This window comes from Hyperolius riggenbachi, chromosome 5 (assembly GCF_040937935.1).
Source record: "Hyperolius riggenbachi isolate aHypRig1 chromosome 5, aHypRig1.pri, whole genome shotgun sequence".
Lineage (NCBI taxonomy): Eukaryota > Metazoa > Chordata > Amphibia > Anura > Hyperoliidae > Hyperolius > Hyperolius riggenbachi.
The window spans coordinates 109049832-109075453 of NC_090650.1; the positions used below are offsets into that span (position 1 = coordinate 109049832).

Sequence of the window (25622 nt, forward strand, 5' to 3'; positions counted from 1 at the left end):
TCAGCGATCCCCGGCCTCTGATTTGCCGGGGATCGCCGGCATCTGATAGGCTGAAGCCTATCAGAGGCGGTACAGGACGGTTCACCGTCCTGTGCCGCCCATGGGAAGAAGGGGAGGGAGGGAAAGAGAGGGAGGCGGAAAATTGCTGCGGAGGGGGGGGCTTCAAGAGCCTCCCCCCGCTACACGCAGACAGCCGGCGGCAATCAGACCACCCCAGCAGGACATCCCCCTAGTGGGGAAAAAAGGGGGGAAGTCTGGTCGCCCTGGCTGCAAGGTGATCTGTGCTGTGGCTGGAGAGCCCACGCAGCACAGATCAGGAAAAACAAGCCTGGTCCTTATGTGGTTAAATATAGTTTATCCTAGTAAATATATCCTTATATGAACAATTACACAAGTCAAAATGCATCATCAGAAAGATTTTTTGGTGCCTTTCAATCTGAAGCCATTCCAATTCAAGACACAGAACATTTATATCTCATTTTTCTCCTGGTGGACTCAAAGCACTAGAGCTGCAGCCACTAGGGTGCCCTCAGTAGGCAGTAGACATGTTAGGAGGTCTTGCCCAAGGTCTCCTACTGAATTAGGGCTGGCTTACTGAACAGGAAGAGCTGATATTCAAACCATGGTCTCCTGTCTTAGAGGCAGAGCCCTTAACCAGCCGGGCGGTGTGGACGAGCTCAGCTCGTCAATCACCACTGGAGGCTGCCGCTCAGGCCCTGCTGGGCCAATTTTGATGAAATAAAAAGCAGCACACGCAGCCGGCACTTTGCCAGCCGCGTGTGCTACCTGATCGCCACCGCAGCACGGCGATCCGCCGCGTGCAGCGTCGAAAGAGGGTCCCCCCAGCCGCTCGAGCCCAGCGTAGCCGGAACAAACAGTTCCGGCCAGCGCTAAGGGCTGGATCGGAGGCGGCTGACGTCAGGATGTCGGCTGATGTCCATGACGTCACTCCGCTCGTCACCATGGCGACAAGATAAGCAAAACAAGGAAGGCCGCTCATTGCGGCCTTCCTTGTTAATTCTGATCGCCGGAGGCGATCAGAATGATGCGTCCGGAGCGCCCTCTAGTGGGCTTTCATGCAGCCAACTTTCAGTTGGCTGCATGGAATAGTTTTTTTTTAATTAAAAAAAAACCCTCCCGCAGCCGCCCTGGCGATCTTAATAGAACGCCATGGTGGTTAAGCTGTACACTATCCAGTTACTGCTGACCAATTCAGTTGACCTTAGCTTAAAAGTCAATGTAGCAACAAGGGTAGGAGCGGCACACCTTTCCGTTTTCAAAAGTAGGGTGCTGAGTCCTGGATGCTAAGCAAACATCCAATACTTGTAGGTGAGGTAGGAGAGTGGGCTCGCACACCAGCTTCTCAGTCGAGCAAGTAGTTGTTTATTAATCCATCATATGTCAGATACACAGCATGACAATTGTTTCGGGGCCATTGTAGGTCCCCTTCATCAGATAAGTGCAAAGGGCCTGACTCTCCTACCTCACTTAGCTTAAAAGTCATGTTGGGCATCATGGGACTAAAGTTTGCCACTAGCAAACACACACAATAGTGGGAAAATCCTTACAGCTGTCCATAAATAAATGTCTGTAAACCTTCAAGTGTTGAAGAAACTTTATAAATTTAAATGACCACTTTAAAGAGAACCAGAGACGAAGAAGAAATAGATTTATACATACCTGGGGCTTCCTCCAGCTCCATAAGCCTGGATCGCTCCCACGCCACCGTCCTCCGATGCCTCTGTCCGCCGATACTGGGTCCCATAATTTCCGCCAGTCGAGCCAGTGCGCTCCCTCCGTACTGTGTGAGCGATCCAGGCTTATGAGGCTGGAGGAAGCCCCAGGTATGTATAAAATCTTTTTAAATTTTTTTACCTATGCTTCGTCTCTGGTTCCCTTTAAGCTTAAGATGGTTCCAAAAATTCTTGAATCATTGGAGCATAATTCATTTTTTTTCACGGTTTTTCCATTTTGCCTCCATTACTTTTAAATATATAGTGGAATAGATTGTGGAATCTGTTATGTGATGAGTTACATCCATGGTTAGATTTAAATCAATTTAGAACCTGCTAAATACTCTACAACCATTAATTTGAAAGTGGGTGTACGTTTTTTTTTCTTATGACAGTGACTAAGATTGTCAATCAGGTGCATGTTTATTAGTCAAAGGACCAGTTTACATCAAGGGAACAATGTCAGCTATGGCCATTGTCATTCTTCTTAATATAGTCCAATTTAATCATAAAGAAGCTTCTAAACCATCTCTAGTGTGATGCATTACTAGTCCTACGGTATAGCTTACTGATAAAATTTCAGTCAGTAATGAGAACAGATACATTCCTACTTATCATACTGGTCCTTCTAATGGGGTACAAAATTACATCACCAAAAGGTCCCTGATTTCTGCTAGTGATGTGCGTTAATTGTAATATGTTTTTCTGAATCCATGTTAAGAACTCAATGGTGAATTGGAGTAACTAATCCCCATATGTGTTCTCTCTACAATGATGCTTGTCCACTAAGGATCACAGGAAAGAAGACAGTAGGGCAATTCTTGGTGCAGGTTTTGCATTCTCAGAGCACACACTCTTTGCTTAATATACTATAATAATAATAATAATAAATAATAATAATCTACATTTTAACTTGGGTTTGAATGTGAATGGAGAGAACCTTTAGAGCTAAGTTGCATGTATTACATTTTTTGGAGGGGAGAAAACAAATTGGAAAAATAATGAAAAAAAAAACATTTCAATATGAGCCATTAATGGAGGACAAGATATTGGAAGATAAAGGATGTTAATGGCAGATGATGAGAAGATTTTTACCATCCAAAAAAGCCTCTATGAATGCAGCTTAACACAATTAAATATGATGCTGTAAATCAATGCGCCAAACTGCATAATAGATTTAAGTGTACGGTCACAGATTCCAAATGCCTGGCAAGAAAATATGTGAGCTTTTCATGTAATTGGTATTACAAAAACTTGGCTTGGTTTGTAATAGAAATGGACTGTTAATATTGTCAGCAATACTTCTTTCAGTGGGACAGGGGAAATAGAAATTGTGTTGGAATGCTAAAAGTGATCTGAGATTTTGCGGTTTGTGAACGATGTTGCAAATACATTTCTTGGAATTCTATATAAGTTAACAAACTGATCAGTTTGTTTTTAGGCCTCTCACAAAGAGATGCCTTTCATCAAGCAGAAATAATTAAATTGGGTTACGGAAGCTGCTAAAGTGATGTCAATCAGGCATATTCAAAATAGCCGTTGCGCATGCAAATTATACACAGTTTCGTAGCTTCTTTCACAGACAGCAATAAAAGTGCTACGTATGTTGCTTACAATTGGAAAATGTAATTCATAAAAAATAAAGCAGTTTATGTTAGCCTGCAAGGGTCTTTTACACTGTACATACGCTAACTGCAATAATGTGCTGTTGGGGTTGCAATTTTGTTTTATCCCAGCTAAAGACAATAAATCTACAGGCAATATACTGTATATCCAATATACAGTGGCTTGCAAAAGTATTCGCCCCCCTTGAAGTTTTCCACATCTTGTCATATTACTGCCACAAACATGAATCAATTTTTTTGGAATTTCACGTGAAAGACCAATACAAAGTGGTGTACATGTGAGAAGTGGAACGAAAATCATACATGATTCCAAACATTTTTTTTACAAATAAACAGCCACAAAGTGGGGTGTGCATAATTATTTAGCCCCTTTTGGTCTGAGTGCAGTCAGTTGCCCATAGACATTGCCTGATGGGTGCTAATGACTAAATAGAGTACACCTGTGTGTAATCTAAGGTCAGTACAAATACAGCTGCTCTATGACGGCCTCAGAGGTTGTCTAAGAGAATATTGGGAGCAACAACACCATGAAGTCCAAAGAACACACCAGACAGGTCAGGGAAGTCCCGTTTGCAGTTTGCCACAAGCCATGTGGGGACACAGCAAACATGTGGAAGAAGGTGCTCTGATCAGATGAGACCAAAATGGAACGTTTTGGCCAAAATGCAAAACGCTATGTGTGGCAGAAAACTAACACTGCACATCACTCAGAACACACCATCCCCACTGTCAAATATGATGGTGGCAGCATCATGCTCTTGGGTTGCTTCACTTTAGCAGGGACAGGGAAGCTGGTCAAAGTTGATGGGAAGATGGATGGAGCCAAATATAGGGCAATCTTAGAAGAAAACCTCTTGGAGTCTGCATAAGATTTGAGACTGGGGTGGAGGTTCACCTTCCAGCAGGACAACGACCCTAAAGATAAAGCCAGGGCAACAATGGAATGGTTTAAAACAAAACATATCTATGTGTTACAATGGCCCAGTCAAAGTCCAGATCTAAATCCAATCGAGAATCTGTGGCAAGATCTGAAAACTGCTGTTCACAAACGCTGTCCATCTAATCTGAATGAGCTGGAGCTGTTTTGCAAAGAAGAATGGGCAAGGATTTCAGTCTCTAGATGTGCAAAGCTGGTAGAGACATACCCTAAAAGACTGGCAGCTGTAATTGCAGCAAACGGTGGTTCTACAAAGTATTGACTCAGGGGGCTGAATAATTACGCACACCCCACTTTCCAATTATTGATTTGTAAAAAATGTTTGGAATCATGTATGATTTTCATTCCACTTCTCACGTGTACACCACTTTGTATTGGTCTTTCACGTGGAATTCCAATAAAATTGATTCATGTTTGTGGCAGTAATGTGACAAAATGTAGAAAACTTCAAGGGGGCCGAATACTTTTGCAAGCCACTGTATGCATACGGTATATCCAATGCCAGCAGTTTCCTTATGGAATGGGTCTTATACTAATGTTAGAGTAAACCTTAACAGATTTTAATGTGGATAAAATCCCAACCCCAAAATGTATTATAAGTCCACAAGAATGCCTGTGGTGCTAAACGCACATCTCTTCTATGGCACATTGATTAACCATGTAAGAATTCACACATGAAACTTATATACAGTAAGTTCTACAGTTTTGTTCAAGAAATGTTAATAAATCAGCATGCTTCATAGGTCTGGTATCCTAATTCCACAGTAAGCATTGATATCAGGTACAGTACCAATGACAATATACAATATAATATACTGTAATTTATTAATATGCATCAGTGTATGGTACCATGGCATAAATTGATTTATAAAGCACCATTATATACCATGGCACTGTACAAAGTAAGAATCAAACATGGAGTACATTATAATACAGACAGTAGAATACACCAAATATAGACACTGGTACAAAATACAGAATTGGTAGACATAGGGCTCGATTCACAAAGCGGTGATAACCCAGTGAAAGACTTTAGGCGTGATAACCATTTTTATCATGCCTAAACTCAGTTTAGGCATGATAAGTTTAGGCATGATAAGTTTAGACATGATAAGTTTAGATAAGTTTAGATCGCGCGCAAAGTCCCGCACGCAAAGCAGCGCCATTAAACTCTATGCAAAGTGCACCAGACTTTGCTAGCGCAAAACTTTTGATCAGCTGTGCACTGCGGTGCTAACCCAGTTGGTGCTTAAACTTATCACGCCTAAAAACTTATCACACCTAAACTTATCATGCCTAAACTTATCACACCTAAACTTATCACAGCTAAACTTATCATGCCTAAACTGAGTTTAGGCATGATAAAGGGCTTTTCACCAGCGTGCTAACTGTTAGCACCGCTTTGTGAATCAGGCCCCTAGTAATTACTGTGACAAATGTAGCATAAGGAAGGAATAAAATATGTAACAAATTCGAAGACAGAAAATGAACAAATTCCAAGACACAAAAGGGTGAGATTAAATGGTAATTTTACATTTGTAAAACCAAACAAAAGGCATACTTAAAAAAATGAAATATTTGCGTACAACAGTTACGCAATCTAAACCCTGCAAAAAACCACACAAAGCTTTTTACAAAGGTACAACATATAGGGGTTAAAAGTAACAGGACTGACTCTGCAGTTTAAATTATTCTTTCTTGGGAAATGCCCAGCATAGTCACTTGTGTTTCATAGGAAATGAAATTTCCCCCTTGACATTAAGTCTAACTGTATGTTGTCTATGCAATATGACAGCTCATTGACCCAAATTTATCAGCCAGCATAATTTGCCACACAAGGGAAAATACCACTTGATACATTATTATATAGATCTGATTTACTTGAGAAAAAATTACACTATTAGATAAAATGGGTCACCAAAAAGCAAAGTCTATTTCATTAACATGAAAAATTGTTAAGAATTTCCTTCTTCATCTCTGTGGGGTAATAAAAATACTTACCTTTTGAAACATTAAAGGAAACCTAGCGTGCAAGTATTATGAAGAATACCAGTGATGACTTCCATTTAACTTACTCGTGTGGATTTTGTCTTGATCATGTGGCTTCTAGTTCCATGATTAAAGTGGACCAGAAATCTTGCACAGGAAAGAAGGAAGACTTAGAGAAATGCACCCTGTATGTATTTAGAGAGTTTAGCATGTCTAATTCCCCCTCGTTTCAGTCTAATCACAAGTTGTAATTTGATCTCTCCCCTGGGTCACCTGACTGCAGTGGCAGATAAAGCGTATAAGCTCATTTGCAAAGCACAGGATGTTAACAATATGTCTGCTTCCATGAAAGCATAAGTAGAAACACTGGAGGCTTATTTTAGGATTTCTATCAGGTATAACCAAGCAATGTTTTACTTTAAAGGTTATTATGCTGTTGCGTATCTTTTGGAGCAGAGAGGACGTACTCTAGTCAAACAAAAAAAAAATGCATTTTAGAAAAGAAAAATCAGTATGTAGCTCATATTCTGTATTATTTTCTAATGAAACAACAAAAATGCATTATGCCACAAATGGCACATTTTTCTTTTTCTTCTAAAAAAAATCTGTTAAAATATGGGATGCAATAAAAAAAGATTAATTAGTTGGTTGGATAGATTGACTAAATAACATGGTGCAGTTAGCATTTTGAAAGCCTGGAATCTTTTGATCATTCTCAGAAGCAGAAGTTTAAAAAGGTTGTATTTGAAGTGATGAAAGCAGAACTACCATAAGAAAAGCTAAATGCAACTTTCATGTCTGGAATTTTCTATTATTAGTAATAATGTCTAAAAAGAAATATTCTGTTTACCATGCTAATGCCCAAAACAGTGGTTAAGTGAATATTCAACATAGTTTCTCTCAGTACTTAAACCCCTAAGCAAAGTGGATTACTTTATAGGTTAGTGACATAGGGTGTGACGCACTATGCACTGGGAAAGTTGCTGTGCGCAGGCAGTGCACTGCAGTTTTACCATTACTAATGTTAGAGGAACACCGCCCCTTAAAGGGAACCCGAGGTGGATCTTTGGGGGGCAGATGGGACACAGAGGTATGTCCTCTGTCTAATGACATGCCTCTGTGTCCCCACACCACCGCTCTCTGCCCTCCTCACCCCACCGCCGTGCTACAGCCCCCCGAGTTCATTGACAAGATTTGTTGCTAACTCGGAGGTAAACACAGCGGAGAGGAATTCCCTTTACAAAACGCCCACCAGGGGCATTCCTGTAGGGTTTCCTGAGCTGCCATTGGGCAGCTCTCTCTCCCTAGCCACACCTCCTGACACTCCCTCACCTCCCTGCACGCTATGAGAGACACACAGTCTCTCAGTGCTGCGTCGTGACTCAGAGGTCACAAAAGTGAAAGTGGGCCATTGGGCCCCACGGGAGCAGCGGGGAGCGGCGGCTTTTGAGGATACCTGATCCGTTCAGCCCCGCGGATCAGGTAGCCTACTTTTTTTTAAAATTTTTGAGCCCACCTCAGGTTCTCGTTACCCACATACATTATTTGGTTAGTGCACACGTTGCTATGGTATGGTGTAAGTGTAACGAGCATTACCATAGCAATGCGTGCGACACTGTGGTAATGTGTTTGGTGCTAATGGGTTAATGGGCGGTGTTCTCCTGGTGTTACTAACAGTAAAATTGCTTTGTGCTACCTATGTACAGCAACTTTACTGTTAGTATAGTGCAGGCCCAATCGGCCATATTCACTGAAGATTGGTAAAGTTGTCATGTACAGGAAGTGTACATCAATTTTACTGTTAATTACACAGACTACATACTGCACAATGTGCACCTTAATGCACGTTACCCTAGCAATGCTCACATTACCTGGAAAAGGTGGTTTGAGCTAATTTCCCAAGGTGCGCCATGAAGTTAGCGTAAGTGAGTAAAGTTGCAGTGTGCTCCGTCCATATGACTATTTGCTTAAGGTGCGCCATGTAGTCAGCCAATGTAAGTAAAGTTGCTGTGTGCTCCCTGCACATGGATAATTGCCCAAGGTGTGCCATGTAGACAGCGCAAGTGAGTTAAGTTGCTGTGTGCTCCATTCACATGGCTATTTGCACAAGGTGCGCCATGTACTCAGCGAATGTAAGTAAGGTTGTTGTGTGCTCCCTGCACATGGCTATTTGCCCAAGGTGCGCCTTGTAGTCAGCGTAAGTGAGTAAAGTTGCTGTGTGCTCCCTGCACATGGCTATTTGCACAAGGTGCGCCTTGTAGTCAGCGTAAGTGAGTAAAGTTGCTGTGTGCTCCCTGCACATGGCTATTTGCACAAGGTGCGCCTTGTAGTCAGCGTAAGTGAGTAAGGTTGTTGTGTGCTCCCTGCACATGGCTATTTGTCCAAGGTGCGCCTTGTAGTAAGCGTAAGTAAGTAAAGTTGCTGTGTGCTCCCTGCACATGACTATTTGCACAAGGTGCGCCATGTAGTGTTGGGCGAACACCTGGATGTTCGGGTTCGGTAAAGTTCGCCGAACATGGCCGCGATGTTCGGCATGTTCGGGCCGAACCCCGAACTCCCCGAACATCCCGCTTCTGGGGGCCCTATGGGGTCGCAGGCATAAGGGGGGAGCATGCCCCGATCGCGGGGGGGGGGGGGGGGGCGGAAATTCCCCCCACCCCCTCCGCTAGCGCTCCCCCCTCTGCCCGCTTCCCCATACAAAAGTTTAAGGAAGTAAAACAGTACCGGTGGTAGTGGGTGGCTGGCAGTGGGCGGCACTATGAAGTGAGTGACTGAGGAGGAGGAGTGCGGAGAGTGACGCGTTGAGGGAGGCCGGGCAGCGGGTGGTTCAGCAGTAGTACCGTACTACTGCTGAACCGCCCGCTGCCCGGCCTCCCTCAACGCGTCACTCTCCGGACTCCTCCTCCTCAGTCACTCACTTCATAGTGCCGCCCACTGCCAGCCACCCACTAAGGTTTTACTTCCTTAAACTTTTGTATGGGGAAGCGGGCAGAGGGGGGAGCGCTAGCGGAGGGGGTGGGGGGAATTTCCGACCCCCCCCCCCGCGATCGGGGCATGCTCCCCCCTTATGCCTACGACCCCATAGGGGGGCAGTATTCGGTCGAACAGCCATTTAGTAGTTCGGGGCGAACCCGAACTTAAAAGGCCGAACACCATCAGGTGTTCGGCCGAACGCGAACATCACCCGAACAGGGTGATGTTCTGCAGAACCCGAACAGTGGCGAACACTGTTCGCCCAACACTAGCGCCATGTAGTCAGCGTAAGTGAGTATAGTTGCTGTGTGCTCCCTGCACATAGCTATTTGCACAAGGTGCGCCATGTAGTCAGCGTAAGTGAGTATAGTTGCTGTGTGCTCCCTGCACATAGCTATTTGCACAAGGTGCGCCATGTAGTCAGCGTAAGTAAGTAAGGTTGCTGTGTGTTCCCTGCACATGGCTATTTGCACAAGGTGCGCCATGTAGTCAGCGTAAGTGAGTATAGTTGCTGTGTGCTCCCTGCACATAGCTATTTGCACAAGGTGCGCCATGTAGTCAGCGTAAGTGAGTAAAGTTGCTGTGTGCTCCCTGCACATGACTATTTGCACAAGGTGCGCCATGTAGTCAGCGTAAGTGAGTATAGTTGCTGTGTGTTCCCTGCACATGGCTATTTGCACAAGGTACACGTTTCTGTACCGTGTATTGACCAGCTGATCCGGCCAGCTGATAATATTCAGCTAGCCCGATCAAGCCGCTCAACCCCGCCCGCTCGATTCCCGCCTGTGGACAATGGCAGGGAATCGTGCTCTGATAAGGAAGCGACGGCGGGGCGAGCGGTAATCGATCCGCGCGCATGCGTGAACGAGCGGGGACGCGGCAGGGACGCGTCTGGGGTCGATCCGGCGGCTAATCGAGCAGTGTATCCCCAGCATAAGTAAGTAAAGTTGCTGTGTGCTCCCTGCACATGGCTAATTGCACAAGGTGCGCAATGTAGTCAGCTCAGTGTAAGTAAGTAAAGTTGCTGTGTACTTCCTGCACATGGAAAATGTAACAATCTTTAGTCACTATAGCCCATAAACTCCCTTTCCACCAATCTCACATATGAGATATAGATGAATGAGGTCCTTGCCACAGACAGCAAGATAAGTGATTTTAACTTTAATTTAAACCAAGGCTTAAATGACAGCTAAAGTTAAGTCGAAGATCCATTTACATAACCTAAAAGTATGGTATCTGATGTTTTTTTTAAACTGTATTAGCAATACTGATAGGAGCCAGGGTAAGGATTTGTGAACCTGGCTTTTAGATGGTAATGCTACTCACAAAGTATTTTTAAAGGAGAATTATTGAGATTTACAATTGAGAAAATTGTAAATTTTAAAATAAGTGTATATAAAATGTAGGGTAAAATGCACTAAAAATTACCTTTTTCCCATGTCACTGCCGCTTACAGTAGGTAGTAAAAAGTGTTGGACTAGTTCATCTCCTTATGGGAGATACTCAGGTATATATTTATTTACAAAAAGCGATTACTGAATAACATTTGGTCAGTCTAACTGCCAGAATACTGTAATGGTCGAGTAGTGAGGTCAGCCAAAATCCTTATAATGGTCCTTTCCAGGGGTAGTCCCAGTGTTTTCTTTATTCCTTTGTGAAGAATAAAGAAAACACTGAGATTCCTACATTTGGATATGAACTAGTCCAAACAGTGGCATACCCACCACAAGGCTGCAGGTGCTCACAGCACTGGGTGCAGCCATGGCTAGGGGTGCCGCTGCAGCGCTCAGTCACTGTATTCTTCCACCTGGGACATTTTTTCATAGTTGTGTAAAATGTGCAGTGACATGCTTGGTGCCCCAACCCATCAACCCTCCCATCAAAAAATTGGTTGGTTTTTTTTTTGGGGGGGGGGGGGGTGTCTGTAAATAATCAGCACCGGGTGTCAAACTCCCTAGGTACGCCAATGAGTCCAAAACCTGCCAGATCTGTCAGCTTTTAACCACCTATTGTAAGTGATAGCCACATAGGAGAAACGCTTTTTATAGTGCATTTCACTCTGGGAGGAAATGTACATTTTATATGTATGTATTTTAAATGTTACAATTTTGTACAGTAGTGGTCCTTTAATGGAAACCTGTGTACTATGTAGTTTCATAATCATAACAGTTATAATTGTAGCATGCATTTACAAAGGATCAAAAATAAGTTGTTGTATTTGTGAGGATGACTGCATGCAAGGACACAGATCATATACTTAAATGGATACAATCATTTGAATAAGCCTCAGCAAATTACATTTTTTTATGCAAGGTAATAACTAAGCTGGCAATCATTCATTAAAAAAGGAAAAAATAAGGATATATGTGAACTTCTAGGTCAGTGCAAATTAGGCACAGACTAAAACTCACTGAGCTTTATTAAACGTGCTCTTGCATAGCTCGGCAGTGGGGGGAGGGGAGCAAGGCCATAATTCCCTCTAGTAGTTAGATCAGCGCCTGTTGGGAAAACATTTTTACAGTACGCAATGCTGTGCTAAAAGTGTCTCCTCAGCATCACATACAGAGCAGCAATATAATGCCACGTCAAACCCCTCCCAGCAACGTATTCATTAACTCAACTGCTGGCAAGTAACTCTGTTACCGCTGTGTGATCTTTCCTGCTGTGTCTTTCTTATTGTTGATATGTTCTTGTAATTGGAAAGCTGCTGCCACTATGTCTGTTTCTGTCAACAAGCTGAAAATAATTGGAGAGTTTATTTATTTAATCATCAGTCTGGTGTTAGCATGTGTAAATATAGAATATCTTTGAGTTTATACCTGTAAAGAATAGGATTTTATAATTAAGCATTAATCCCAACATCTGAGTATTAGTGTAATTTGTAGTGTGCAAGTATGCAATAATAAAGTAAATCAATGGAGATGATTCTATTGTACACTGAATAAATACCGAAAATACATTTAGTGCATGATGCAATTGTAAGCAGACTCACCAGCTTTAAAGGCTAGTGAGTCTGATAATCAGGTGATGATTTAATTGCATTTAGCCCTAAGCAGGATTTAAAAAAATTGCACTTTGCATTCTACCGTTGGTCTGTCCCGCAGTACCGACACAAAAAATCTGAATCCTGGATTTTTATTGGTCCAAACAGCGGACCAATGGGGAGCCCCAGTCTGAACTTCAAAGATGCTTTGCCAGGGCTCACAGCCATTTACAAGACAGGAGCCATAGCAAGGGGCGGTGGATGTTAGGTTGCACTGCACTGTTAGGCTGTCACGGCAGGTCACACCGGTGGTGTACAGTGGCCCAAGGCTGGCGATGCCAGCAGTGCCAGGCATGCTGCAGCTGACGTTGGTAAGGGGTTGGTATCCTGCTGGATTTTGTGGTGGACACACATCTTCAGGGAAGCAAGGTAGCAGTGCTGTGGTGCTGAAGGACAGCATCACAGCACAAAACCTTGCTTTCCATTGCCTGGGATATGGGAGCGTTGTGCAAGCTACTTATCACCTCGAATAGCATCAGGCCCTGAGTGTTTTAAAAATGTATTCTTGCAATAAATTTAAAAATGACATGCCATCTGTTAAGTATGTTGATTCTTGCTAGGATAATAGTGTTTTTGTTTTGTTTTGGTTTTTGGTATGTAAAACACTAGGGCCATATTCTATTCAAGGTGATAAGAAGCTTTTAGATGCGAGCTACTTATCACCTTGCCATTGCGTGAAGATTATCGGCAAATCCTATTGCCAGTTTCCTTCCTGTGATGGCCGTTCGTTAGGGAGCATTACTCAGGCAATGCTCCCATTTACCCGGTAATGGGGAGTGAGGCTTTACGCTGTGGTGCTGTCCTTTAGCACCATGGCCTCACTCCCCAGAGATCTGCGCACACACCCACCAAACTTCGCCGCCATCTTTCGCTGCTGCATCTGGGCATCTTCTTTAATAAGGAGACCCCTAGAGCTCCCCGTTGGGCCACCGTACATCGCCGAAACACCCCATGCAGCTGCACCATCACCCCTTTCAATATACATACCACCACTAAACACCCACCACCTCTCGCCACAATGTTATTACAGCGTATGTGTCACTGTAATTACTGTGCAAAGCATCTTTGAAGCTCCCACCGTTGCTCCCCATTGTCCACTGTCTGGATCATTTTCATTGGTCATTTGCTGGGCATGGCTTGAACTGTTTTTTTAAGCACTTTTTGAAGTATTCTAAATGTTTAGATATAAAAAATGTTCAGACCTTCCCCAATTAGTTGTGAAATATACATACTTAGATACTTAACAGCTCTAAAAATGTATCAAAAGAGAGTAAGTGAAGTCATAAAACTTAATTTCTAAAACCTTGGAGCCTGATGTTTTTCTCAATATACTAAAAATGCTCACATATATTGTCTCCCTATTTAGTTACATAGCATCATTATGTTACAAGAGGCAATAGCCTAGTATCTGAATCCAGCAAGTTATAGGCCCCTGTCAGTCATCATTAATCATATGTTTTCTATCCTTACTTCCTGTCTTTCTAAAGAAATTGAAAGTAATATAAAAAATGGACTAAATTGGATTCTTCCCAAAAGGGTGGGTCATTGACATCATCAGTCTGGCACTTATTGTCATCCAGAATGCTAATATTAAATGTAAAGGACATATCTAGACCAGGTGCAGGATGATATTGGCATAATGGGGATTCCTGAGTGTCATGTTTGCCCTCTATAGGAATCCTTCAACAAGGATAAGACTTCCTGGAGCTAATTCACATCCTATTAGATTGGGGGAAAGTTGCTGTCGGGAATGTCACCTTACCTATTATTATTTGCCTTTTGCTCCGGAACCTATGACAACAGTCATTCATCAGAATCTTAATGTTTGTGGAAGCTTCAAAGTTACAACTGAATATAGCTGACCCCTAAAATGAGGCATAAAATAGCTGTTGTAAAATATCAGTAAATACCTACTCTAACACAGAACCTTGCCCTGGTTGGCAAATAATAACCCCCTTTCTCGGCGGAAAACTAATAACCCCCCCAGTGAGCAACTAACGCTAACTAATAACCCCCAAGCGTGCAACTAATAACGCCCCCCCCCCCCCCATGGGCAACTAGTAACCCACCACTCTGGACAACTAATAACCTCCCTGGCAGACAACTAATAACCCCCTCGGTGGGCAAATAATAACCCCTTCTAAGCTTAACCACACCACAACACTTTGTGCCTGCTATTGGTAGCCTCAGTTCACATAGTGGGTGGACCCGGCACCTGCTATTTTTTAGCGGGCACCCATTTTTGATGTGTTTTTTTTTTTAGCTGCTTTGCTTCCACATGACAGATAAGTCTATAGATACTTTTAGTTTTATATAGGATGAATAGACGATTTTTAGAGTATCATTAATATTTCACTTAGCTTCAAAAAATAATTTCTGTTGGGTAGGAAGTGTATTATTTCCTCAAAAACAGAGATATGTGAACACTGGATGGACATTTGGACTGATATGATTTCTCTGTAGTATAACTTTATATGCATGAGTAACTTTGCTCTCTGCTGCTTGTTGTGTTTTGGTATATGGTTTAATAAAAGTTTGATATAATAAAAAAATCATTAGGCATTCTACAGAAAAAAATAAGTGCACCTCAGCTTTAAAAAAACTTGGTAGTAAGGCTATTATCTTGCTCCTCATACTTGATATATCCATTCACAACAGCTTGGAGGCCTAAAAACAGATGATGCTGATGCAGCAACATATTTCTTGCAGGGGTGAAAGTTTTTAATGACAAGGAAAAAGGCTTATGTGACGGATTAGAGCTGGCGTAAAGTTGGTCACACATGATTCCAATAAGATCCTTCCAATAATTAATTTAATTGTTTGATTGGAACAGTTAAACATTTTAATTGTTATCAATCAGTTGTGTTCTCAAATGAACAATCATTTACACCAACCAATTATGTTATGCCCTATGGAGAGGAACAGTTGAAAATGGTGCAAGGTGAGACGTTTCCTGTTAAAAAGGGTGCCATAGTGTTCTCAAATGAACAATCATTTACACCAACCAATTATGTTATGCCCTATGGAGAGGAACAGTTGAAAACGGTGCAAGGTGAGACGTTTCCTGTTAAAAAGGGTGCCATATATAATAACGGGCACTTTGCCGCCTGCTATGCAAACTGGGGCTATAAACAGAGGGCTCAAAATGCCCACTATTTTTAGTCACAGTTTGTATAGCAGACGGCCCTGCTATTTTATTTGGTACCCTCTTCAACAGGATGCTGGCAGGCATGATAGGGTTAGGCTTCGGTGGGGGGGTTTAGGGTTAAGTACTACCAGGATAGGGTTAAGGCAGGCACCATAAGGGGAGGTTAAGGTTTGGCATCAACAGGGGGAGGGGTAAGGTTAGGCCTCTACAGGCAGGGGTTAAGGATAGGCATCACCGGGGCAGGGGGTGGTTAAGGTTGAGCAACCCTGGTGGGAGGAAGGTTGAACACCACCAGGGGGGTCTTAAGGTCAGGCACTACCAGGGGTCCAGGGAGTCTTAGGGTCCGGCATCAGTAGAGGGAGGGTTCTGTGTGAGAGTAGGGTTAGGTTATAGTAAAATATCTTTAAATATTACCAATATTTTACTATATGAAATAAGTAGTAAATTATCGGAAATTGTACCAATGTTCTACTATCGGACCTTTTTAACCACTTAGGGACCGCAGTCTTTTCACCCCTTAAGGACCAGAGCCTTTTTTCCATTCAGACCACTGCAGCTTAAATGGTTTATTGCTCAGTCATACAAGCTACCATCTAAATGAATTTTACCTCCTTTTCTTGTCACTAATACAGCTTTCTTTTGGTGCTATTTGATTGCTGCTGCGATTTTTACTTTTTATTCTATTCATCAAAAAAGACATGAATTTTGGCAAAAAAATGATTTTTTCAACTTTCTGTGCTGACATTTTTCAAATAAAGTAAAATTTCTGTATACATGCAGCGCGAAAAATGTGGACAAACATGTTTTTGATTAAAAAAAAACCCATTCAGTGTATATTTATTGGTTTGGGTAAAAGTTATAGCGTTTACAAACTATGGTGCAAAAATAGAATTTTCCCATTTTGAAGCATCTCTCTCATTTCTGAGCACCTGTCAGGTTTCATGAGGTGCTAGAATTCCAGGATAGTATAAATACCCCCCAAATGACCCCATTTTGGAAAGAAGACACCCCAAAGTATTCACTAAGAGGCATGGTGAGTTCATAGAAGATTTTATCTTTTGTCACAAGTTAGCGGAAAATGACACTTTGTGACAAAAAAAAATAGATTAAAAAAAGTTTCCATTTCTGCTAACTGGTGACAAAAAAAAAAAATGAAATCTGCCACGGACTTACCATGCCCCTCTCTGAATACCTTGAAGTGTCTAGTTTCCAAAATGGGGTCATTTGTGGGGTGTGTTTACTGTCCTGGCATTTTGGGGGGTGCTAAATTGTAAGCACCCCTGTAAAGCCTAAAGGTGCTCATAGGACTTTGGGCCCCTTAGCGCACCTAGGCTGCAAAAGAAATGTCACACATGTGGTATCGCCTTACTCAGGAGAAATAGTATAATGTGTTTTGGGGTGTATTTTTATACATACCCATGATGGGTGGGAGAAATATCTCTGTAAATGAGATTTCTTTTGATTTTTTTACACACAATTGTCCATTTACAGAGATATTTCTCCCACCCAGCATGGGTATGTGTAAAAATACACCCCAAAACACATTATACTACTTCTCCTGAGTACGGCGATACCACATGTGTGACACTTTTTTGCACCCTAACTGCGCTAAGGGGCCCAAAGTCCTATGAGTACCTTTAGGATTTCACAGGTCATTTTGAGGCATTTATTTTCTAGACTACTCCTCACGGTTTAGGGCCCCTAAAATGCCAGGACAGTATAGGAACCCTACAAGTGACCCCATTTTAGAAAGAAGACACCCCAAGGTATTCCGTTAGTAGTATGGGGAGTTCATAGAAGATTTCATTTTTTTTCACAAGTTAGCGGAAATTGATTTTTATTGTTTTTTGTCACAAAGTGTCATTTTCCACTAACTTGTGACAAAAAATAAAATCTTCTATGAATTCCCCATACACCTAATTGAATACCTTGGGGTGTCTTCTTTCTAAAATGGGGTCACTTGTGGGGTTCCAATAATGCCCTGGCATTTTAGGGGCCCTAAACCGTGAGGAGTAGTCTAGAAACCAAATGCCTCAAAATGACCTGTGAAATTCTAAAGGTACTCATAGGACGTTGGGCCTCTTAGCGCACCTAGGTTGCAAAAAAGTGTCACACATGTGGTATCGCCGTACTCAGGAGAAGTAGTATAATGTGTTTTGGGGTTTATTTTTACACATACCCATGCTGGGTGGGAGAAATATCTCTGTAAATTAAAATGTTTTGATTTTTTTTACACACAATTGTCCCTTTACAGAGAGATTTCTCCCACCCAGCATGGGTATGTGTAAAAATACACCCCAAAACACATTATACTACTTCTCCTGAGTACGGCGATATCACATGTGTGACACTTTTTTGCAGCCTAGGTGCGCTATGGGGCCCAACGTCCTATTCACAGGTCATTTTGAGGCATTTGGTTTCTAGACTACTCCTCACGGTTTAGGGCCCCTAAAATGCCAGGGCAGTATAGAAACCCCACAAGTGACCCCATTTTAGAAAGAAGACACCCCAAGGTATTCCGTTAGGTGTATGGTGAGTTCATAGAAGATTTTATTTTTTGTCACAAGTTAGTGGAAAATGACACTTTGTGAAAAAAAACAATACAAATCAATTTCCGCTAACTTTTGACAAAAAATAAAATCTTCTATGAACTCGTCATACACCTAACGGAATACCTTGGGGTGTCTTCTTTCTAAAATGGGGTCACTTGTGGGGTTCCTATACTGCCCTGGCATTTTAGGGGCCCAAAACCACGAGGAGTAGTCTGGAAACCAAATGCCTCAAAATGACTGTTCAGGGGTATAAGCATCTGCAAATTTTGATGACAGGTGGTCTATGAGGGGCCGAATTTTGTGGAACCGGTCATAAGCAGGGTGGCTTCTTAGATGACAGGTTGTATTGGCACTGAAGTGCAGGAATGTTCTCAAATCGTGACCTGGACATGGCAATTAAGTCGTACCAGCAGTGATCAGAAAAAAAATTTCTGTCACTGCGGTGGGGCGGGTGAGGGTTTGGCCGGGTGATCAGAAGCCCGCAGGGGGCATATTAGGGCCTGATCTAATGGGTAGCAGTGACAGGTGGTGACAGGGGGTGATGGGGTGGTTGATAGGTGATCAGTAGGTGATTACAGAGGAGAATATATGCAAGCAATGCACTGGCGAGTTGATCAGAGGGGGTCTGGGGGGCTAATTTAGGGTGTGGGCGGGTGATTGGGTGCCCGCAAGGGGCAGATTAGTGTCTGATCTGATGGGTAGCAGTGACAGGTGGTGACAGGGTGATTGATGGGTGATCAGTGGATGATTAGAGGGGAGAACAGATGTACACAATGCACTTTCAGAGGTGATCTGAGGGTGGGTCTGCACGCAATCTGAGGGTGTGGGTGGGTGATCAGGTGCCCGCAAAAGGCAGGTTAGGGTCTGATCTGATGGGTGGCAGTGACAGGTGGTGACAGGGGGTGATTGATGGGTGATTGACAGGTGATCAGTGGGTGATTATAGGGAAGAATAGATGTATACAGTACACAGGGGGGAGGGTCTAGGGAGGATCTGAGGGTGTGGGGGGGGGTGTGTTCAGGAGCCCCCAGGGGGCAGTTTAGGACCTAATCTAAAAAATAGCGTTGAGATAGTGACAGGGAGTGATTAATGGGTGATTAGGGGGGTGATTGGGTGCAAACAGGTGTCTGAGGGGTGGGCAGGGGGGGTCTGATGGGTGCAGTGGGCGATCAGGGGGCAGGATCAGTGTGCTTGGGTACTTACTAGGAGGGCTGCAACCTGCCCTGGTGGTCCCTCAATCACTGGGACCACCAGGGCAGGAGGCAGCCTGTATAATACGCTTTGTATACATTACAAAGCGTATTATCCGCTTTACATGCGGCAGATCGGGGGTTAACAACCCGCCGCCGCTGCTAATTGGTTGGCGGGTTGACGTCGCGGGTGGGCACATCCAGCGTGCGATCCCCGGCCAGCTAGTCCGCAACGAGCCGCCGCCGATCGGCGTATTGCGGTCGTTGCGGGCTCCACTTTGCCGCCGCCCCTAGGTAGGGGCGGTCGGCAAGTGGTTAAAATCACAATCCAGTAAATATATATATATATATATATATATATATATATATATGTATTTAAATATATATATATATATCTCTGTATATATATATATATAGATCTATATATATATATATAGATCTATATATATATATATATATATATATATATATATAGATCTATATATATATATATATATATATATATATATATAGATCTATATATATATATATATATATATAGATCTATATATATATATAGATCTATATATATATATATAGATCTATATATATATATATATATATATATATATATATATATATATATATATATATATATATATATATATATATATATATATATATATATATATATATATATAGATCTATATATATATATATATATATGTAGATCTATATATATATATATATATAGATCTATATATATATATATATATATATAGATCTATATATATATATATATATATATATATATATATATAGATCTATATATACATATATATATAGATCTATATATATATATATAGATCTATATATATATATATAGATCTATATATATATATATATATAGATCTATATATATATATATATATATATATATATATATAGATCTCTATATATATATAGATCTATATATATAGATCTATATATATATATATATATAGATCTATATATATATAGATCTATATATATAGATCTATATATATATATATAGATCTATATATATATATATATATATATATAGATCTATATAGATCTATATACTGTATAGGTGGTTGGGAGGGGATCAAGGGATACATGGGGGAGGAGAGCTGGAAACAAGTTTATTTTTTAGACTAAAATCGCACAGCCTGTCACGGCTGCAGGCTGTGCGTCTCTCCCTGTCACACAAGATCCACAGTGACAGGGAGAGGGAGGCGGAACGGCAACTATGTTGCCTTTCGGAGGGTGATCGCTGTGATTGGCTCACAGCGATCACACGGCAGGGAGCCAATCAGTGACGGCTCCTGCCGATACCCGGAAGCCTTAGCTGTCATAAGACAGCTAAGTGCAGCCGGTTCGGTGCGCGCGATCGCGGCGGCGCCGGTGATAGAGATCTACGCCCTGCCAGCCAGGAGCCCATCAAAACAGGGCGTAGATCTCTATCACTGCGGTCCGGAAATGGTTAATGGGTGCCTTTATCAAATGCACCACTATGGAGATGGGAGGTAGAGAACAAGCGGGAGCGAGCTGAGTGGACCGCACAGCTCCTCTTCCAGCAGCGTGGCTGTGCAGTAGCTGAGCAAGCCCATATGCGCATGTCCAGTAAACCAGAACTGCTCTTGTTCAAGCAGCTCCATGCTACTGGGCATGCGCAGCCATGCTAGAAACAGGAGGAGCATGACCCCTATCTGGAGGGGTGCTGCGCGTACTGAGGGGGGACATCAGAGCACCGAGGGAAGCCTCAATAGGATCCTCAGGCTTCCCTCTCTTCAGAAAAGTATCTAATTTTAATCCTGAGCTTCAGCTCGGAATCACTTTAATGTGGCGATAATTGGCATGAGAGTTTGGCAAGACATAAGGAGTGATCGGAAAGAGGTGATGAGGTGTTAGAGTTTGGTATAGCCATCTGTAAAGATTCCCTAAGTGGTGTCAGTGTTTGACAGTGATGTGAGTGTTTGACAAGGTGACAGTAAGCTGCACAAGTGTTAGGAATTTTGGTAGGAATGTTAGTGTTAACGTTATTGGTAGGAAGGTTAGTGTTGGGCATATCAGTAGGAGGAATAGCGTAAGGGCATAGAGTAGAGGAAGGTTATAGAAGTGTACAGAAGGAAATAGCACCGAGAAAGAACTGTTGGTAAGCTGGTTGCATGGCATTGCCTGTACCAGTAAGATATAGCAGTGATTATAAATGTCCACAGAACTGATAGCTAAAGATTCAAAAAAGTGGAGATTTTAAATGGAATAGACTTGATGTTGTGTTATTATGTGATGGAAAAAATAGCATATGGGATAATCATTTACACATCTACATGGATAACACCAGTATTTTTATTTATAAAATTTTGCATGAAAAGCATTTGTTTGAAGATGTGAGCAGATGGTTTTGCTGGCTGAGGGAGCTGAATTGACAGAAATGCTGAGAAACACAGTGGTAACAGGAAGAGAAAGAAGATAGTGGTGAATTTATACCACTGGATAAGCCTCACTATAGTCAGGTGGACTTTTTACTTTTTACAGAAATGCTATTGTTTCATGAAATTTCATTGTCACCATTTTATGTTAACTGAGATTTGGTTGTGCCTAATGAAACTCATCTTAAAAGCAGCTAACAAGAAAAAAAAATTGGCTTATCGATTTCTTCTCTTTTGTTTCTGCAGATTTGTCTGAATTCAACCCAGCACTTCTTTTCGTCACAGCAGAGGAAACCAAACAACAGATTACGAGGCTAAACCATGAGGTATTTATGGTTTTGTTTTTATTTAAAACCTTAGTTTGTCCTCCCAGATTGTTGATAGTTAGTAAAGGTTAGTAAAGGATTATACCATTATTCAGAAATGCTTCATATTTTATGCAAGCATTCCCGAGACAATTTCCTTTACAAAAGCTAGTCACATGACCTAGAGATCTGTGCACAAAGTATGATGTCTTTAGGAGAGTGAGAGCTCCTTACTGGGAACCTGACACCTGACCTATCCCTCCTCTTCTTTCAGCTCCTTGCAAAGAAGGTGAAAAGGGTCAGGTCTGGAGAAAAAGTGTACTTGCACCCCACAGCTCCACCCTGACAGCTTCATGTGGGTGATGATTAAGTAGGGGGAGGAGTTTGAATGGCACAGATGTTGCTTTTTCAAGCAGCATTTAATATAGTCAAAGTAATAACTGAACATACAAAAATGGTTTACGTGAAATCCAGAAAACTTTGTGACTTGCAGATGATTATATGTTCCAGTTACATAATCCAAGCTAGTTCTCCATCTGTAAAAACCTTGACATACTGATGGTTTTCCAAACTAACCCCTCCTCTTTCATGTAACACTTCCGGGGGAGCTAGAGAGATTGCAGACAGTCCTGAAAATGTCTCTTTGGCTGAAAGTTGTCAATAGTTTAGCATTTTATGCCTTTTCCACAAGCTATTAAAATGCAACATCATTGTTGAAAACAATAAAATATTTTATTTTGGTACATTCAAGTTTTGCCCTCTGAGAAAATTCTCCTTCTGACCGTGGGAAAATTAAAAGCCCGCCGACTTTTGTGGTTAATAGCAAAGCCCCTTTAAAAGCTAGAAACACCAAAATGGCTGGGAATATTAAGAAGAACAGTGGGAACAAGAGGAACATTTTTCAAAAACACCTTATACTTTTTGAGAAAATCGATTTTAAAGTTTCAAAGAAAAATTGCTGATTCATTAAAAAAAGAGCCGATTCATTAAAAATAACCGGATCATTCATGAACCGTTAGTATAGCTTAGAATGTGTCCTGTGCAGGACGTATAGTTGCCGGCTCCCGCTGTTTCTCCCCACCTGCCTTCACCTGTCCCCCTCACCTAGGCTGGCACCCAGTGCACCCATGGGTCGCATGCAGGTAGAAGGCATATTGTTGTACTTGCACTCCAACGTTGGGTTCCATACATCTCTGCAAACCATAGTTATGGGGGTGCAAAAGTGCTGAATTTTGCCATTGGCTTTCATTGGGGTCCAAAATCTCAAATCTTTTCAAAAGACGATGGCTCAGCAGGGCAAATTTTCTAGCATTGTAGGGTCTTTTAGGGGGCTCAGGACTGGTGAGTTTGGGGCCCATAGGCCAAAGAGGTCATAGCCTAGGGTCACAAAAGCTTGTTTTTTTGGCAATGATGGGCGGTGACAAATGTAAATCCCTGCCATGGCCGTTAGCAAAGTCTGAAGCTCCAGACATGTCGCATGCAGGTAGAAGGCATATTGTTGTACTTGCACTCCAACGTTGGGTTCCCTACATCTCTGCAAACCAGAGTTATAGGGCTGCAAAAGTGCTGAATTTTGCCATATGCTTTTATTGGGCTCCCCACCATGTCTGTTAGCAAAGTCTGAAGCTCACGACATGTCGCATGCAGGTAGAAGGCATATTGTTGTACAGTTAAGTAGTTAATAGCAAAGGCCCCTTACATCCTAGCAACACCAAATTTGCAGGATATGTTAAAAAGATAGCAGGAAACAATTTTTTTTTTAAATATTTTTTTTTAATTATTTTCATATGCTGAATGTGGGAAATCTGAAAAAAATGATGTGGGGTCCTACCTACCGAGCTCTCTGTCACTCCTTGTCCCACATGCAGGCTGGGATAGCCAGAAGCCCCGGCGGTGTGGGGCTTTACACCCTGAGCTATACCAGCTATACCAGCCCGCATGGTCCATGGTATGGGGGGCTCCGGGGGAGAGGTTCGGCCAAGCCTTCCCCTCTCCCCCAAGCCCCTGTTTAATCCATGGACAAGGGGCTCTTCCCCACCTCCAGTGCCCCAGGAGGAGGTGGGGGCGATGACTCCCTGGGGGGGTTCATTGTGGCATCTGGGAGTACCCTTTAAGAAGGGGCCCCCAGATGCCCACCCCCCTCCCAGGAGAAATGAGTATAGGGGTACAAAGTACCCCTTACCCATCTCCACAAAGGGTTAAATGAAATAAAAACATAACAAAAAAATCCTTTCATGTTCTTAATTAACCAGAAATACTTACCTGTACCTTTAAAAAAATTCCTACGCCAATATCCTTGGTAAATGATCCCACAAATACAGTACCCTCTTATCTTGTGATCTTCAATTAAGTTGATTGAAGATCTCTGCTACCCTCCACCTGCCTTCACCTGTCACCCTCACCTAGGCTGGCACCTGGTGCACCCGGGTGCCAGCCTAGGTGAGGGTGACAGGTGAAGGTAGGTGGGGAGAGACAGCAGGAGCCGGCAGCTATACATCCTGCACAGGACGCATTCTAAGCTATACTAACGGTTCATGAATGATCCGGTTCTTGTTAATGAATCGGCTCTTTTTTAATGAATAGGCTCTTTTTTCTTTGAAACTTTAAAATCGATTTTCTCAAAAAGTATAAGGTCTTTTTGAAAAATGTTTTTTTCCTCTTATTCCCACTGTTTTTCTTAACATCCCCAGCAATGTTGGTGTTTTTAGCTTTTAAAGGGGCTTTGATATTAACCGCTAAATTCGGCGGGGATTAATTTTCCCACGGTCAGAAGGAGAATTTACAATGAAACTTTAAAATCGATTTTCTCAAAAACTATAAAGTCTTTTTGAAAAAAACATTTTTTTTTGTCTTGTAGTTACTCTACATACATACCCTGCAAATTTGGTGTTTTTACTATGTAAGGGGACTTTGCTATTAACCGCTAAAGTCGGCGGGCATTAAAGTCTATGGGAAAAATGCGAACACAAACTTTTTTGAAAAAAATGTGTGGTTCACCGCAAACGCGAACCACTGAAGTTCACTGGGAACCGTTCACCGGGGAACTGTTCGGGCCATCTCTACAAATGAGCAGCATGTCCTTCTCTATGGAGAAATAAGGAGGTGAATGCTTAAAGGAAAACTTAAGTGAACTACAAAAAATGAGATTTACTCACCTGGGGCTCCCCTCAGCCCTCAGCAGCCGATCGGTGCCCTCGCAGCCCCGCTCAGATGCTCCTGCACCCGCCGGCGAACACTTCCGGTTTGGCCGTCACCGGCCGACAGGCATGGGAACGCGAGTGATTCTTTGCGTTCCCAGTCTGTATATCGCCCCCTATGCTGCTATTGCGGCCAGCTGGTCGCAATAGCATCATAGGGGGCGATACACAGGCTGGGAACGCGAAGAATCACTCGCGTTCCCATGTCTGTTGGCCGGTGACGGGCAAACCGGAAGTGTTCGCCGGCGGGTCCTGGAGCGTCAGACCGGGGCTGCGAGGGCACCGATCGGCTGCTGGGGGCTGAGAGGAGCCCCAGGTGAGTAAATCTCATTTTTTATAGTTGACTTAAGTTTTCCTTTAAGCAGCAACTTGCTATGGGAACTTCCTTTGAAATTCCCAAAGGAGGGTGATCTATTTAGGAAGATTGCTGAAATGGAGGTCAACAACATTGGGGGACACCTGAATACAGTTTAGATTTCTGGATAAACCCATTGTTTT

At 42.5% G+C, this 25622-nt stretch overlaps 1 protein-coding gene across 6 annotated transcripts in view; it reads left to right on the forward strand.

Moving 5' to 3' along the window:
- The window catches only part of KCNH8 (potassium voltage-gated channel subfamily H member 8), a 506682-nt gene that overhangs the window by 467801 nt on the left and 13259 nt on the right, over positions 1-25622 (forward strand). For all 6 annotated transcript variants that reach the window (XM_068236110.1, XM_068236111.1, XM_068236113.1 and 3 more), the window contains one exon: positions 21869-21948. In XM_068236110.1, coding sequence (XP_068092211.1) covers positions 21869-21948 — 80 coding nt within the window. The remainder of the gene's footprint in view (positions 1-21868; positions 21949-25622) is intronic.